Genomic DNA, 16,561 nt, shown 5'->3' with positions numbered 1-16,561 from the left:
AGTCCAGCGAATTTTGGTAAATTACCACAAGTGCATTTGCTATTTCTCCCACCGTCTCTTTTAGTACCCTGGGATGCATTCCATCAGGACCAGGAGACTTGTCTCCCCTTAGCCCCATTAACTTGCCAACACTACCTCTTTCGTGATAATGATAGTTTCTCGGTCCTCACCTGCCATAGCCTTCCTGTCATCAATTTTTGGCATGTTATTTGTTCTTCCACTGTGAAGACCGACACAAAATACCTGTTCAATGCCTCAGCCATTTTCTCATTTCCAGTTATTACATCTCCCTTCTCATCCTCTAAAGGACCAATGTTTACTTTCACAACTCTTTTTCGTTTTATATATTTGTAGAAACTTTTGCTATCTGTTTTTATATTCCAAGCTAGTTTACTCTGATAATCCATCTTACTTTTCTTTATAGCTTTTTTCGTGGGTTTCTGCTGACCTTTAAAGATTTCCCAATCCTCTAGATTCCCACTAATCTTTGCCACTTTGTATGCATTTTCTTTCAATTTGATACCCTCCTTTATTTCCTTAGATATCCATGGCTGATTATCTCTTTTTCTACAGTCCTTCCTTATCACTGGTATATACTTTTGCTGAGCACTGTGAAAGATCGCTTTGAAAGTCCTCCACTGTTCCTCAATTGTCCCACCATAAAGTTTTTGCTCCCAGTCTACCTGAGCCAACGCCTCCCTCATCCCTTTGTAGTCTCCTTTGTTTAAGCACAAGACACTGGTATTGGATTTTACCTTCTCACGCTCCATCTGTATTTTAAATTCAACCATACTATGATCGTTTCTACCATTTTTACATACATCAGTATTTCTTTGTTTATTTCTCGCCCCACCATGATGTCATTATTTGGTGGCCTATAGACTACGCCTATCAGTGACTTTTTCTCCTTACTATTTCTAATTTCCACCCAAATGGATTCAACCTTTTTTTCCATAGAACCTATATCACCTCTCACAACTGCCTTGATGTCATCCTTAAATATCAGAGCTACACCACCTCCCTTAACTTCCTGTCGGTCCCTCCGAACAGTCTGATACCCCTGGATATTTAACTCCCAGTCGTGACCATCCTGCAAACATGTCTCTGTAATGGCCACCAAATCATACTCGTTCACAATGATTTGTGCTGTCAACTCATTTACCTTGTTTCAAATGCTACGAGCATTCAGATAAAGTGCCCTTATGCTAGTTTTTGTACCTTTTTGAATTCTAATACTTCCATTAATAACATCTCCTGAGTTCTCCTTCCTTTTAACTTTATTCCCGATTTTTGATATAGTTGGAACCTTCTCCCCACGTTTTGTCCTTGTTCCCTCCTTCTCGGACTCCTTACATAGGTTCCTATCCCCCTGGGGAAATTAGTTTAAACTCTCCCCAACTGCTATCGCAAACACTCCCCCTAGGACTTGATGGACTGAGTTATGAGGAGAGGCTGAATAGACTGGGACTTTTTTCTCTGGAGTGTAGGAGGCTGAGGTGTGACCTTATAGAGGTCTATAAAATAATGAGGGGCATAGACAAGGTAGATAGTCAATATCTTTTCCCAAAGGTAGGGGAGTCTAAAACTAGAGGGCGCAGGTTTAAGGTGAGAGGGGAGAGATACAAAAGTGTCCAGAGGGGCAATTTTTTCTCACAGAGGGTGGTGAGTGTCAGGAACAAGCTGCCAGAGGTAGTAGTAGAGGCGGGTACAATCTTATCTTTTAAAAAGCATTCAGATAGTTACATGGGTACGATGGGTATAGAGGGATATGGGCCAAATGTGGGCAATTTGGATTAGTTTAGGGGTTTTAAAAAAAACAGGGCGGCATAGACAAGTTGGGCCGAAGGCTCTGTTTCCATGCTGTAAACCTGTATGACATCAGTCCCAGTCCTGCCCAGGTGTAACCCGTCCAATTGTACAGGTCCCACCTCCCCCAGAACCGGTCCCAATGCCCAAGGAAGAGTTACACCTGATCCAGTGTCCCACAGTGAGTTACACCTGACCCAGTGTCCCGCAGTGAGTTACACCTGACCCAGTGTCCCGCAGTGAGTTGCACCTGACCCAGTGTCCCGCAGTGAGTTACAGCCGATCCAGTGTCCCACAGTGAGTTACACCTGACCCAGTGTCCCGCAGTGAGATACGACTGACCCAGTGTCCCGCAGTGAGTTACACCTGATCCAGTGTCCCGCAGTGAGTTGCACCTGACCCAGTGTCCCGCAGTGAGTTGCACCTGTCCCAGTGTCCCGCAGTGAGTTACACCCGATCCAGTGTCCCACAGTGAGTTACACCCGATCCAGTGTCCCACAGTGAGTTACACCCGATCCAGTGTCCCACAGTGAGTTACACCCGACCCAGTGTCCCACAGTGAGTTACACCCGATCCAGTGTCCCACAGTGAGTTACACCTGACCCAGTGTCCCACAGTGAGTTACACCCGATCCAGTGTCCCACCGTGAGTTACACCCGACCCAGTGTCCCACAGTGAGTTACACCCGATCCAGTGTCCCACAGTGAGTTATACCTGACCCAGTGTCCCGCAGTGAGTTGCACCTGACCCAGTGTCCCGCAGTGAGTTGCACCTGTCCCAGTGTCCCGCAGTGAGTTGCACCTGACCCAGTGTCCCGCAGTGAGTTGCACCTGTCCCAGTGTCCCGCAGTGAGTTACACCCGATCCAGTGTCCCACAGTGAGTTACACCCGATCCAGTGTCCCACAGTGAGTTACACCTGACCCAGTATCCCGCAGTGAATTACACCTGATCCAGTGTCCCGCAGTGAGTTACACCTGATCCAGTGTCCCGCAGTGAGTTACACCTGATCAGTGTCCCGCACTGAGTTACACCTGACCCAGTGTCCCGCACTGAGTTACACCTGACCCAGTGTCCCGCAGTGAGTTATACCTGATCCAATGTCCCGCAGTGAGTTACACCTGATCCAGTGTCCCACAGTGAGTTACACCCGATCCAGTGTCCCGCAGTGAATTACACCTGGCCCAGTGTCCCGCAGTGAGTTACACCTGACCCAGTGTCCCGCAGTTACACCCGATCCAATGTCCCGCAGTGAGTTACACCTGACCCAGTGTCCCACAGTGAGTTACACCTGACCCAGTGTCCCGCAGTGAGTTACACCCGATCCAACGTCCCGCAGTGAGTTGCACTTGACCCAGTGTCCCGCAGTGACTTACACCCGATCCAGTGTCTGGCAAAACTCCACACAGACAAGTCGCTCAAAGCTGGATTGAGCCCAGTCTCTGGCGCTGTGAGGCAGCAGTGATAGCCACCTGGCCTTATCAAACAGATTATTAACTGTAATCAACTCCCAATGTTCCTGTGTATGGGATCACTGAAGTGGCTTTTAGATGCTTTAACCATGTTACTGGGAGTGGTCACATTTTCTTGAAGAAAATTAAGCTGATGTTTTATTAGTATCACTCTTGTCCTCAGAATATATACATTTCGGCATGTTGATGTATTTCAAACCAAACACTTGCCTACTTGCCCTGTCTAAAAATCAATTGCCCTCTGACTATTTTTGTAGGACCACCCTCGTTGAAACAGTTATGTCGACTGTGCATTGGAAAACATTTGGGTCATTCTCAGCCTGTTACCATATCCAAGCTACCCGTCCCTCAGCAGCTAAAGGACTTCCTGTGCTACAGATAACGAGATTGCACCACCCATATCACAAACTCTTTGTGTCTCCAAAATTTGGACATGCGCCTTTTCAACTTGAATTAATGCCTTTCAACATCGATTTCCTCTCCTGCAGCCTGTGCTGTGTGTTTTGGAGGTATGTATTTATACCAGGTTTCAATCTTTTTATACTCTCTATTTCTGTGTGATACCCATATTGCTGCATTGTTATCACTGCGGATTAATTTGTTGAATTGTTTAACTATGTCCCAAACTTTTACGGGGAAGAAGGAAGGAGAGTGATGCAAAATGGAAATGGGTTACAGCATCTTATTTTAAAAGATCTTACTGATGGACGCCAGTGGGTTATAGCATCATAACTCACTGGCCTAGAAATTTGACCATGCAGTTCCCGTTCTTCGAGCACTGAATGGCTTCTTAGGCCTTCATTACGGCGGGCACGAAACGTACTTTTTATAAATGGAAGTGTGTCATCCCCCATCTCGGGGTGGGCAAAACGATGTTAAGTGGTTGGGCCTTTGAATGCTCAGTTTGGAGCTGGACAGCCTGCACTCGGGGAAATTGGGTCTCCGTGCAGGGTCTCGAGGAGTCCTTAAAGGGGCCGCTACACTGAGAGGAGCAGGAATGATCCCAACCTCATGTTCAGAGACTGTGGTCGGAATTTTACCGGCACGCCCGCCCCGATTCCCGGGGCGGGCGAGGCTCGGAGAACAATATTCTCCGTTGGCCTTGGGCAGGATCTTGCGAACCTCGGGCGGACGTGTCGGTAAAATCCCGCCCTGTGTGTCATTGCTGGACAATCCTCCTCCGCAGCACCCTGACCGATCCCACCCTCCCCAATCTTAATCCTTCCCAGTCCCGGAGTCTATGCTAAGCCCCCGACCCGGTCCGTCCCTTCTTCCCTGATAGTATTAAGGGCTGATCGGTGGTCTGATATTTGTGTGGCACTAACTCAGTGATCAGGACCTCTTTAACAGCCTGGATTGTCTACTAAGGATCTGCAACTTGCTCACTCGAGTTTCCAGCCCTCACCTGTAAACTGGACCCCAGGTTTGACTTCTGTCTGGACCCTACCTCACAAATGTGGAACTATTTTGTTTAAAAGCCAGGTATATTTTTGGAGGTATTCAGTTGTGAAGACTATTCAGGTTTTAATTGGATCTATATATATTCTTCTGAAATAAACAAAGATAACTCTGGAAACAGCAGGTCAGTTAACATTTCAGCTCAGTGACCATTCACCCTCAGTATTTTGCTTTCGATTTAATTCTTCTGAGGTTAATCTTCGCTGTTTGAACTTGAGGAGAGTGGCACTTTGCAAATGGTTATTACCACAATGAAAGTTAAAATGAAGAGAGAGATTTCCATCTTCTTTCACTGCAGTTGGTAATCCTGCAAACGATGATACTTTGGTTTGGGTAAAGTAGAATCATAGAATCCTACAGTGCAGAAGGAGGCCATTCGGCCCATCGAGTCTGCACCGACCACAATCCCACCCAGGCCCTACCCCCATAACCCCATGCAGTTACTCCAGCTAGTCCCCCCCTAGAGGGAATTTATCATGGCCAATCAGCGTAATCTGCATTTCTCTGGACTGTGGGAGGAAACCGGAACACCCGGAGGAAAGCCACGCAGACACTGGGAGAAAGTGCAAACTCCACACAGTCACCCGAGGCCAGAATTGAACCAGGGTCCCTGGTGCTATGAACCTGCAGTGCTCACCACCGTGCCTTTTCTGTCCCACTGGTCTGTTAATGTCATTAAGTCTGATGCTTTCCTGTATCAGTTGCTTCGGTGTGGGGGCTGTGCAAGTGAATCGCGACATTCTTTAGAGATCTTATAAATCCACAGGCCTGGAAGCAGCTCTGGGTTTAATGTATTGGAGTTAAGAAAAGTACTTTGGAATATGTGATGAGTTATTATTGAGTTAGTGAAGATTAGAATTAAAATATGATTGAGGAATGCTGGAATATGGAGATTGTGATGGTTTCTATAAAGAAGTATCATAATGTTGCAAACAGGACCTGTGCTAGCTATCTGGAGGAGTGCTGTCCAATGTATTTCCTCCCTCAGCTACTTTCCCATAACCCTTTCCATTTGTCACTGCAGTTTGAATGGGGAGGACCTGATCACACAACAATCTGAGGTGCCTGGTTAGAAATGGGGCAGTTATATATTGGTTACCCGCTTCTTATTATTGGCAATGAATAGTTACCCAGAAAGACAAATGTTCTCTACTGCATGTAAGAGCCATTGGGGCCAAGTGCCTTCAGGGCCATTGAGTAAAAGATTGGAAGGGTTGCCTAGAGACTGTAATCTTTATCTTGTCTACAGAGTTCACTGCTAAAGTAGCTTTTCAAACATGCAAAGAACACTGCAGTAGTAGAAATGTCACAGTTTTGTTTGAACACCATTCTTCACCGCTATTGTCAATAAAATGGTTTCCAATGTTTTAAGGAGCCTGCCATGGTTCAGTGGGTAGCGCTCTCATCAGTCAGTCAGCAAGTTATGGGTTCAAGTTCTATCGAGTGCTTCTCATTCTTCAACTCTGTTTACTAACAGAAGCAATCTGCTTGTCCATCTTTCATTTTAAAAAGCTGCAGTTTTATTACCCAGAATAGCCTGGGCCGCGTTTGAACCATAGAATGGGCACCTCACAGATTCATATCCTCACTCAACGAGAATAGATCAACTATCCCCAATCCCCCATCCTTATCCCATGGTCCTGCAGGTTTTTGGTGGAATCTTCAGGTCCCGCCGAAGGCGACCCTCCACAGCGGGCTCCGGCGGTGGCACAGGTGAGCAACGCAAAACACTGCAGACATTGCCGAGACTGGAGGATTCTGCCAGCAGTCAATGGCAAGCCATCTCTGCCACTGGAAGACAGGCTCCGGGAACGGGAGAGGAATCTCACCCTTTGTCTTCAGATAATAATCCAATTATCTTCTGCAAAGCACAATTGTATTTGCCCTCACCCTCAGGCAGTACATTCGAGATCCTAACGATAAGCTGCATTTGGTTCTTTGTTCTGTCAATGGGAACAGTTTCTCCTGATCTGCGCTGTGCTGACCCCTCCTGATTTTCAGTGCCTCTAGTAAATCTCCTCTCGACCTTCCCCAGCTTCTCCAGTCTATCCTCACAACTGAAGTCCCTCATTCATGAATCCTTTCTGCACCCCCTCCAATGGCTTTCTCCCCATATAAAGTGTGATGCCCAGAACTGGCACAATACTCCAGTTCAGGCCAAATGAATGTTTTATGAAGATTCATCGCAAAGCCCAGGATCCCATATGCCTTATTAACCACTTTCTCAGCCTGCCCTGCTATCTTCAACGATTTGTACACCTATATTCTCTGCTCACTCTGCTCCTGCACCCCGTTTAGAATTGTATCCTTTGTTTCCTCTTTGTTCTTCAAGCCAAAACTTCACACTTCTAATCTTCGGTCAAATTAATTCTTGGATAAGCATTGAAAGGCCACTTGTGTACCTTTAGCTCAAATGAATTTGAATTTTCAAGGCACCCAACTTTTTAAATTTTGTAACTATGCAAAGTGTATTTTTAAAATGTTTTATTGTGATTTTTAAAGCTATTTAGGTATGCAATATATTGATTCAGTTTCTAATGTCATGCACTGTACATAAAGACAAATGTCAACTCAAAACCTTTTCCTTGTTTCTGTATTTTCAGAATAAACATTTGGAAGAAATGTGCTATTGTTGTGATATTGTTATTGTACCAATGTTCTCGTATTGTTTTGATTACAGACTGGGCTGGAATGTTGTAAGAGGTCTTGTTGGAGGGGTGGTGATTTAGGGGCGGCACGGTAGCACAGTGGTTAGCACTGCTGCTTCACAGCTCCAGGGTCCCGGGTTCGATTCCCGGCTCGGGTCACTGTCTGTGTGGAGTTTGCACATTCTCCTCGTGTCTGCGTGGGTTTCCTCCGGGTGCTCCGGTTTCCTCCCACAGTCCAAAGATGTGCAGGTTAGGTTGATTGGCCAGGTTATAAATTGCCCCTTAGAGTCCTGGGATGCGTAGGTTAGAGGGATTAGCGGGTAAATATGTGGGGGTAGGGCCTGGGTGGGATTGTGGCCGGTGCAGACTCGATGGGCCGAATGGCCTCCTTCTGCACTGTAGGGTTTCTATGATTTCTATGATTCCCTCTTTTTAACATTTACACCTAAGGCCCTCATCATGTTTTTTACACAGCCTTCCTTATGGTGAGGAGATCTGCACTCCGGTTCAATCTTTGACTTCCTTCATCCTTGCACTTTTCTCCATTCATGAGAAGCTGCTGTTTTTGTACTGATAGAGCTCCACGTATACACTGCACCCTAAACCACCTAGCCATCCATTATAAAAGAACAATACAGCACAGGAACAGGCCCTTCGGCCCTCCAAGCCTGCACCGATCATGTGTTCCTAACTAGACCATCTGTTTGTATCCCTCTATTCCCAATCTGTTCATGTGGCTATCTAGATAAGTCTTAAATGATCCTAGCGTGTCTGCCTCAACCACCTTGCTTGGTAGTGCATTCCAGGCCCCCACCACCCTCTGTGTAAAATACGTCCCCCGCATATCTGTATTGAACCTTGCCCCCCTTACCTTGAACTTGTGACCCCTTGTGTTTGTCATTTCTGACCTGGGAAAAAGCTTCCAACTGTTCACCCTATCTATGTCCTTCATAATTTTATAAACTTCTATTAGGTCGCCCCTCAACCTCCGTCTTTCCAGGGAGAACAACCCTAGTTTATTCAATCTCAGCTCATAGCTAAGACCCTCCACACCAGGCAACATCCTGGTAAACCTTTTCTGCACTCTCTCCAAAGCCTCCACGTCCTTCGGGTAGAGCGGCGACCAGAACTGGACGCAGTATTCCAAATGTGGCCTAACCACTGCACCCTAAACCACCTAGCCATCCGTTATAACCTATACAGCTGCAACATCATATACCAACTTTTATACTCTATGCCCTGTCCAATAAAGGCAAGCATGCCATATGCCTTCTTCACTACGTTATATATTAACGATCTAGATGACGGGACTGGGGGCATTCTGGCCAAGTTTGCCGATGATACAAAGATAGGTGGAGGGGCAGGTAGTATTGAGGAGGTGGGGAGGCTGCAGAAAGATTTAGACAGTTTAGGAGAGTGGTCCAAGAAGTGGCTGATGAAATTCAACGTGGGCAAGTGCGAGGTCTTGCACTTTGGAAAAAAGAATAGAGGCATGGACTATTTTCTAAACGGTGACAAAATTCATAATGCTAAAGTGCAAAGGGACTTGGGAGTCCTAGTCCAGGATTCTCTAAAGGTAAACTTGCAGGTTGAGTCCGTAATTAAGAAAGCAAATGTAATGTTGTCATTTATCTCAAGAGGCTTGGAATACAAAAGCAGGGATGTATTTCTGAGGCTTTATAAAGCACTGGTTAGGCCCCATTTGGAGTACTGTGAGCAATTTTGGGCCCCACACCTCAGGAAGGACATACTGGCACTGGAGCGGGTCCAGCGGAGATTCACACGGATGATCCCAGGAATGGTAGGCCTGACATACGATGAACGTCTGAGGATCGTGGGATTATATTCATTGGAGTTTAGGAGGTTGAGGGGAGATCTAATAGAAACTTACAAGATAATGAACGGCTTAGATAGGATGGACGTAGGGAAGTTGTTTCCATTAGCAGGGGAGACTAGGACGCGGGGGCACAGCCTTAGAATAAAAGGGAGTCACTTTAGAACAGAGATGAGGAGAAATTTCTTCAGCCAGAGAGTGGTAGGTCTGTGGAATTCATTGCCACAGAGGGCTGTGGAGGCCGAGACGTTGAGCGTCTTCAAGACAGAAATTGATAAATTCTTGATTTCTCGAGGAATTAAGGGCTATGGGGAGAGAGCGGGTAAATGGAGTTGAAATCAACCATGATTGAATGGTGGAGTGGACTCGATGGGCCGAATGGCCTTACTTCCGCTCCTATGTCTTATGGTCTTATGGTCTTATGGTCTTCACCATCTTTTCCACCTGTGCTGCCACCTTTAAGGATCTGTGGACTTGCACACCCAGATCCCTCTGTGTGTCTATACTCCTGATGGTTCTGCCATTTATTGTATAGCTCCCCCTGCATTAGATCTACCAAAATGCATCACTTCGCATTTATCTGGATTAAATTCCATCTGCCATTTCTCCGCCCAATTTTCCAGCCTATCTATATCCTGCTGTATTCTCTGACAATGTTCATCACTATCCGCAACTCCAGCAATCTTTGAGTCGTCCGCAAACTTACTGATCACACCAGCTACATCTTCTTCCAAATCATTTATATATATCATAAACAGCAGAGGTCCCAGTACAGAGCCCTGCGGAACACCACTAGTCACAGACCTCTAATCAGAAAAAGACCCCTCCACTGCTACCCTCTGTCTTCTATGGCCAAGATGTGGAGATGCCGGCGTTGGACTGGGGTAAGCACAGTAAGAAGTCTCACAACGCCAGGTTAAAGTCCAACAGGTTTATTTGGTAGCAAATACCATAAGCTTTCGGAGCTTGCTGCTCCTTCAGACTCACCATGGACTACTCTCCGGAATCGGTTGCATTCTTGGACACACGCATCTCCATTAAGGACGGTCGCCTCAGCACCTCACTATACTGCAAGCCCACGGATAACCTCATGATGCTCCACTTCTCCAGCTTTCACCCTAAACACGTTAAAGAAGCCATCCCCTACGGACAAGCCCTCCGTATACACAGGATCTGCTCGGCTGAGGAGGATCGCAACAGACACCTCCAGACGCTGAAAGATGCCCTCATAAGAACAGGATATGGCGCTCGACTCATCGATCGAAAGTTCCGACGCGCCACAGCGAAAAACCGCACCGACCTCCTCAGAAGACAAACACGGGACACGGTGGACAGAGTACCTTTCGTTGTCCAGTACTTCCCCGGAGCGGAGAAGCTACGGCATCTCCTCCGGAGCCTTCAACATGTCATTGATGAAGACGAACATCTCGCCAAGGCCATCCCCACACCCCCACTTCTTGCCTTCAAACAACCATGCAACCTCAAACAGACCATTGTCCGCAGCAAACTACCCAGCCTTCAGGAGAACAGTGACCATGACACCACACAACCCTGCCACAGCAACCTCTGCAAGACGTGCCGGATCATCGACACAGATGCCATCATCTCACGTGAGAACACCATCTACCAGGTACACGGTACATACTCTTGCAACTCGGCCAACGTTGTCTACCTGATACACTGCAGGAAAGGATGTCCCGAGGCATGGTACATTGGGAAAACCATGCAGACGCTACGACAATGGATGAATGAAAACCGCTCGACAATCACCAGGCAAGACTGTTCTCTTCCTGTGGGGGAGCACTTCAGCAGTCACGGGCATTCAGCCTTGGATCTTCAGGTAAGCGTTCTCCAAGGCGGCCTTCACGACACACGACAGCGCAGAGTCGCTGAGCAGAAACTGATAGCCAAGTTCCACACACATGAGGACGGCCTAAACCGGGATGTTGGATTTATGTCACATTATCAGTAACCCCCACAGCTTGCCCCTGGTCTTGCATAATCTCACCAGCTGTTCTGTCTGGAGACAATACACATCTCTTTAACCTGTGTTTAATGTTCCCTCCAACCACATTATCTGTACCTTTTAAGACCTGGCTGGCTGTAGAGATTTGCATTCTAATTAGTATTCTGTAACTTGATTTCTGTGTCTGTGCACTGTTGGAGAACAGAGACCACTCCATCTGACGAAGGAGCAGCAAGCTCCGAAAACTTATGGTATTTGCTACCAAATAAACCTGTTGGACTTTAACCTGGTGTTGTGAGACTTCTTACTGTTCTATGGCCAAGCCAGTTCTGTACCCATCTAATTGGTTCACCTTTGATTCTGTGAGATTTAACCTTTTGCACCAGCCTGCCATGAGGGACCTTGTCAAATGCTTTACTAAAATCAATGTAGACGACATCCACGGCCCTTCCCTCGTCAATCATTTTTGTCACCACCTCAAAAAACTCAACCAAATTTGTGAGGCATAACCTCCCTCGTACAAAACCATGTTGTCTATCGCTAATGAGACTATTCAGTTCTAAATGTGTATAGATCCTATCTCTAAGAATCTTCTCCAACAATTTCCCTACCACGGACGTCAAGCTCACTGGTCTACAATTACCCGGGTTATCCTTGCTACCCTTCTTAAATAACGGGACCACATTTGCTATCCTCCAATCCTCTGGGACCTCACCTGTGTCCAATAAAGAAACAAAGATTTCTGTGAGAGGCCCAGCAATTTCATCTCTTGTCTCTCTCAGTAATCTAGGACAGATGCCATCTGGCCCTGGGGATTTGTATACCTTAATGCTTCTTAAAACACCTAACACTTCCTCCCTTGTAATTGCGATTTGTTGCAATGGGTCTTCACATCCCTCTGAGACACTACCAATCAACGTGTCCCTCTCCTTTGTGAATACTGATGCAAAGTATTCATTTAGGATCTCACCTACTTCCTTGGGTTCTAAGCATAATTCCCCTCCTTTGTTCTTGAGAGGTCAGACTCTTTCTCTGACAACCCTCTTGTTCCTAACGCATGTATAAAATTCCTTGGGATTCTCCTGAACCCTATCTGCCAAGGACATTTCGTGACCCCTTTTTGCCAGAGCAGTTGGTCTGACTGTGGGAAATAACAGTAAGAAGTCTCACAACACCAGGTTAAAGTCCAACAGGTTTATTTGGTAGCAAATACCTTATTTGCTTATTTGCAAATGTGGTATTTGCTACCAAATAAACCTGTTGGACTTTTAACCTGGTGTTGTGAGACTTCTTACTGTGCTTACCCCAGTCCAACGCCGGCATCTCCACATTGTGGGAAATAACACAGCCCAGCTCAACTTGTCCTCACTCAACTTGCTCATGGGAATTTAGCATGGGGAACAGGACTACAGATCCATGGATGTTTGGGAAGCCAGGGAAGGGAATGAGTTGGAGATGCAGTAGAAGCACGAGAAAGAGGTATGTATAACGAAGTGAAAAAGCTCCTGATGAAATGGGGTCTACTCCATGAGGCTGTTGAAATAGAGGAGATGAGAGATCAGGTCATCCATTGCAAATCATAGAATCCCTACAGTGCAGAAGGAGGCCATTCAGCCCATCAAGCTTGCACCAACAACAATCCCATCCAGGCTCTATCCCCGTAACCCATGCATTTACCCTGCTAATCCTCCTGAAACTAAGAGGCAATTTACCGTGTCCAATCAACCTAACCCGCACATTTTTGCATGTTTTGTATATGTATATGTTTTGAATATTTAAAATGTCAGTATTCACGGGGGAGGTGCCGGATGATTGGAGGGTGGCTCATGTTGTTCCGTTGTTTAAAAAAGGTTCCAAAAGAAATCCGAGAAATTATAGGCCAGTACGTTTGACGTTGGTGGTGGGCAAGTTATTGCAAGGTGTAATAAGGGATAGGATCTACAAATATTTGGATAGACAGGGACTTATTAGGGAGAGTCAACATGGCTTTGTGCATGGTAGGTCATGTTTGACCAATCTATTAGAGTTTTTCGAGGAGGTTACCAGGAAAGTGGATGAAGGGAAGGCGGTGGATGTTGTTTACCTGGATTTCAGCTAGGCCTTTGACAAGGTCCCTCATGGGATGTTAGTTAGGAAGGTTCAGTCGCTGGGTATACATGGGGAGGTAGTAAATTGGATTAGACACTGGCTCAATGGAAGAAGCCAGAGAGTGGTTGTGGAGGATTGCTTCTCTGAGTGGAGGCCTGTGATTAGTGGTGTGCTGCAGGGATCGGTGTTGAGTCCATTGTTGTTTGTCATCTATATCAATGATCTGGATGATAATGTTGTAAATTGGATCAGCAAATTTGCTGATGATACAAAGATTGGAGGTGTAGTGGACAGTGAAGAAGGTTTTCAAAGCTTGCAGAGGGATTTGGACCAACTAGAAAAATGGGCTGAAAAATGGCAAATGGAATTAAACGCAGACAAGTGTGAGATATTGCACTTTGGAAGGACAAACCAAAGTAGAACGTACAGGGTAAATGGTAGGACTCTGAAGAGTGCAGTTGAACAGAGGGATCTGGGAATACAGGTACAGAATTCCCTAAAAGTGATGTCACAGGTGGTACATTGGCCTTTATAAATCAGAGTATCAAGTATAAAAGTTGGAGTGTTATGGTAAGGTTATATAAGGCATTGGTGAGGCCGAATTTAGAGTATTGTGTACAGTTTTGGTCACCTAGTTACAGGAAGGATGTAAATAAAGTTGAAAGTGCAGAGAAGGTTCACAAGGATGTTGCCGGGACTTGAGAAGCTGAGTTACAGAAAGAGATTGAATAGGTTGGGACTTTATTCCCTTGAGCGTAGAAGAATGAGGGGAGATTTGATAGAGGTGTATAAGATTTTGATGGGTATAGATAGAGTGAATGCAAGCAGGCTTTTTCCACGGAGGCTAGGGGAGAATAAAACCAGAGGGCATGGGTTAAGGGGGAAAGGAGAAAAGTTTAAAGGGAGTATTAGGGGGGGCTTCTTCACGCAGAGAGTGGTGGGAGTGTGGAATGAGCTGCCGGATAAAGTCGTAAATGCGGGGTCACTTTTAACGTTTAAGAAAAACTTGGACGGGTTCATGGATGAGAGGGGTGTGGAGGGATATGGTCCAAGTGCAGGTCAGTGGGACTAGGCAAAAAATGGTTCGGCACAGACAAGAAGGGCCAAAAGGCCTGTTTCTGAGCTGTAATTTTCTATGGTTCTATGATTTACAAAAGAGATTTGACAAAGTTCCATCTGGAGTTTGTTGAAAAGATGGAAACCCAAACAATAGTGAAAGTGGTATGGATATGAAATTGGGAGGAAGTAGAGGGTGGTGGTGGATGGATCTCTTTCAGAACACAAGATGGTTTGCAATATTGTTCCCTGGGAATCAGTTTTGGTCCATATTCTCTTCAATTTTTATAAACAATATAGACCTGAGTGTTGGGAGCAGCCTTAAAACATTGGCAGATGATACAAAATTTGGTAAAATATAGGGGGGAATTTTACCATTTTGAGCCTAAGTGCCGAATCTGGGCATCAAATAGATGCAAGAACAAAGAACAATACAGCACAGGAACAGGTCCTTTGGCCCTCCAAGCCCGCACCGCTCCCTGGTCCAAACTAGACCATTCTTTTGTATCCCTCCATTCCCACTCCGTTCATGTGGCTGTCTAGATAAGTCTTAAACGTTCCCAGTGTGTCCGCCTCCACCACCTTGCCTGGCAGCGCATTCCAGGCCCCCACCACCCTCTGTGTAAAATACGTCCTTCTGATGTCTGTGTTAAACCTCCAGCCCTCACCTTGAACTGATGACCCCTCGTGAAAGTCACCACCGACCTGGGAAAAAGCTTCCCACCGTTCATCCTATCTATGCCTTTCATAGTTTTATACACCTTTATTAGGTCACCCCTCATCCTCCGTCTTTCCAGTGAGAACAACCCCAGTTTACCCAATCTCTCCTCATAACTAAGCCCTTCCATACCAGGCAACATCCTGGTAAACCTTCTCTGCACTCTCTCCAATGCCTCCACGTCCTTCTGGTAGTGCGGCGACCAGAACTGGACGCAGTACTCCAAATGTGGCCTAACCAGCGTTCTATACAGCTGCATCATCAGACTCCATCTTTTATACGTCACACCCCCTCCCCTCCCCCCCGCCCCCCCTCCCCCGAAGAGGATGAGAAGTCACACCCCCTCTCCCCTCTCCACGGCCCCCCCCAGGGGATGATCAGTCACATCCCCTCGCCTCCCCCCCCACCCCCAACCAGAGGATGACCGTCAGAGAGCCGCTCTCTCCGCTCTCTGCTTTTTTTTTCACGCCCAGGCACGCTCTGTCAGATTTTTTTTGAACTGCGCATGCACAGTTCAGAGCTCCGATCGGTCCGCCAGCGCTAAGCCCCGCCCACAGCACGGATCCGACCGGAGCCAGCAAAACACTGGATTCCAGGCGCGGCAAATAGTGACCACAATTCTGTTAGCTTTAGGATAGTGATGGAAAAGGATGAGTGGTGTCCCAAGGGTAAGGTGTTGGATTGGGGGAAGGCTAACTTTAGTGGAATTAGGCAGAATTTGGCAGCTGTTGATTGGGAGAGGCCGTTTGAGGGTAAATCCACATCTGGCATGTGGGAGCCTTTTAAGGAACAGTTGTTAGGGCTGCAGGATAGGCATGTGCCTGTAAAAAAGAAGGATAGGAAGGGTAGGATTCGAGAACCGTGGATAACCAGGGAAATTGAGCGGCTCTCTGACGGTCATCCTCTGGTTGGGGGTGGCGGGGGGGGGAGGCGAGGGGATGTGACCGATCATCCCCTGGGGGGGGGCCGTGGAGAGGGGGGGGCCGTGGAGAGGGGGTGTGACTTCTCATCCTCTTCGGGGGGGGCGGGGGGAGGGGAGGGGGTGTGACGTCTCATCCTCTGGTCGGGGGGGGGGGGGTTCTGCTGCGTGTCTGCGGCCGATCCCTCCTGGCACCATCACTGGTACACTACCAGCCACAGCCATCTCTCCCGCTCTCTCGCACCTGCAGGGAAGAGTAATCTGTGGCTGGTAGTGTACCAGTGATGGTGCCAGGAGGGATCGGCCACAGACACACAGCGGAACCCCCCCCCCCGACCAGAGGATGATCGGTCACACCCCTTCTCCTCCCCCCCCATCCCCAGGGGATGATCGGGCACACCCCCTCTCCTCCTCCCACCCCCCTCCCGCCCCGACCAGAGGATGACCTGGGTCAGAGAGCAGTTGCAGTCTCTGACCCCGCTCTTCAGAGGCTGCAGCAGCGACTTCAGACTTTTATTTTGCAGGTCAGTAACAGCGCGGATGCAGAACGGGCCAGAAGACAGTAAAGTGGGATTTGGCGGGAGAGTTGGGCGCGCGG

The 16,561-nt window shown here is 47.2% G+C and overlaps 1 protein-coding gene across 3 annotated transcripts in view; it reads left to right on the top strand.

Annotated features, from left to right (window-relative positions):
• The window catches only part of LOC144506315 (ankyrin repeat and SOCS box protein 9-like), a 66,030-nt gene extending 58,686 nt beyond the window's left edge, over nt 1-7,344 (top strand). For all 3 annotated transcript variants that reach the window (XM_078232265.1, XM_078232266.1, XM_078232267.1), the window contains one exon: nt 3,534-7,344. In XM_078232265.1, the coding sequence (XP_078088391.1) occupies nt 3,534-3,658 (125 nt within the window). In that variant the 3' untranslated portion in view covers nt 3,659-7,344. The remainder of the gene's footprint in view (nt 1-3,533) is intronic.
• Nucleotides 7,345-16,561: the final 9,217 nt, after the last annotated feature.

The sequence above is a fragment of the Mustelus asterias genome, chromosome 17, assembly GCF_964213995.1.
Source record: "Mustelus asterias chromosome 17, sMusAst1.hap1.1, whole genome shotgun sequence".
Taxonomy (NCBI): Eukaryota; Metazoa; Chordata; class Chondrichthyes; order Carcharhiniformes; family Triakidae; genus Mustelus; species Mustelus asterias.
This window is presented reverse-complemented; position numbering and strand designations above follow the sequence as displayed.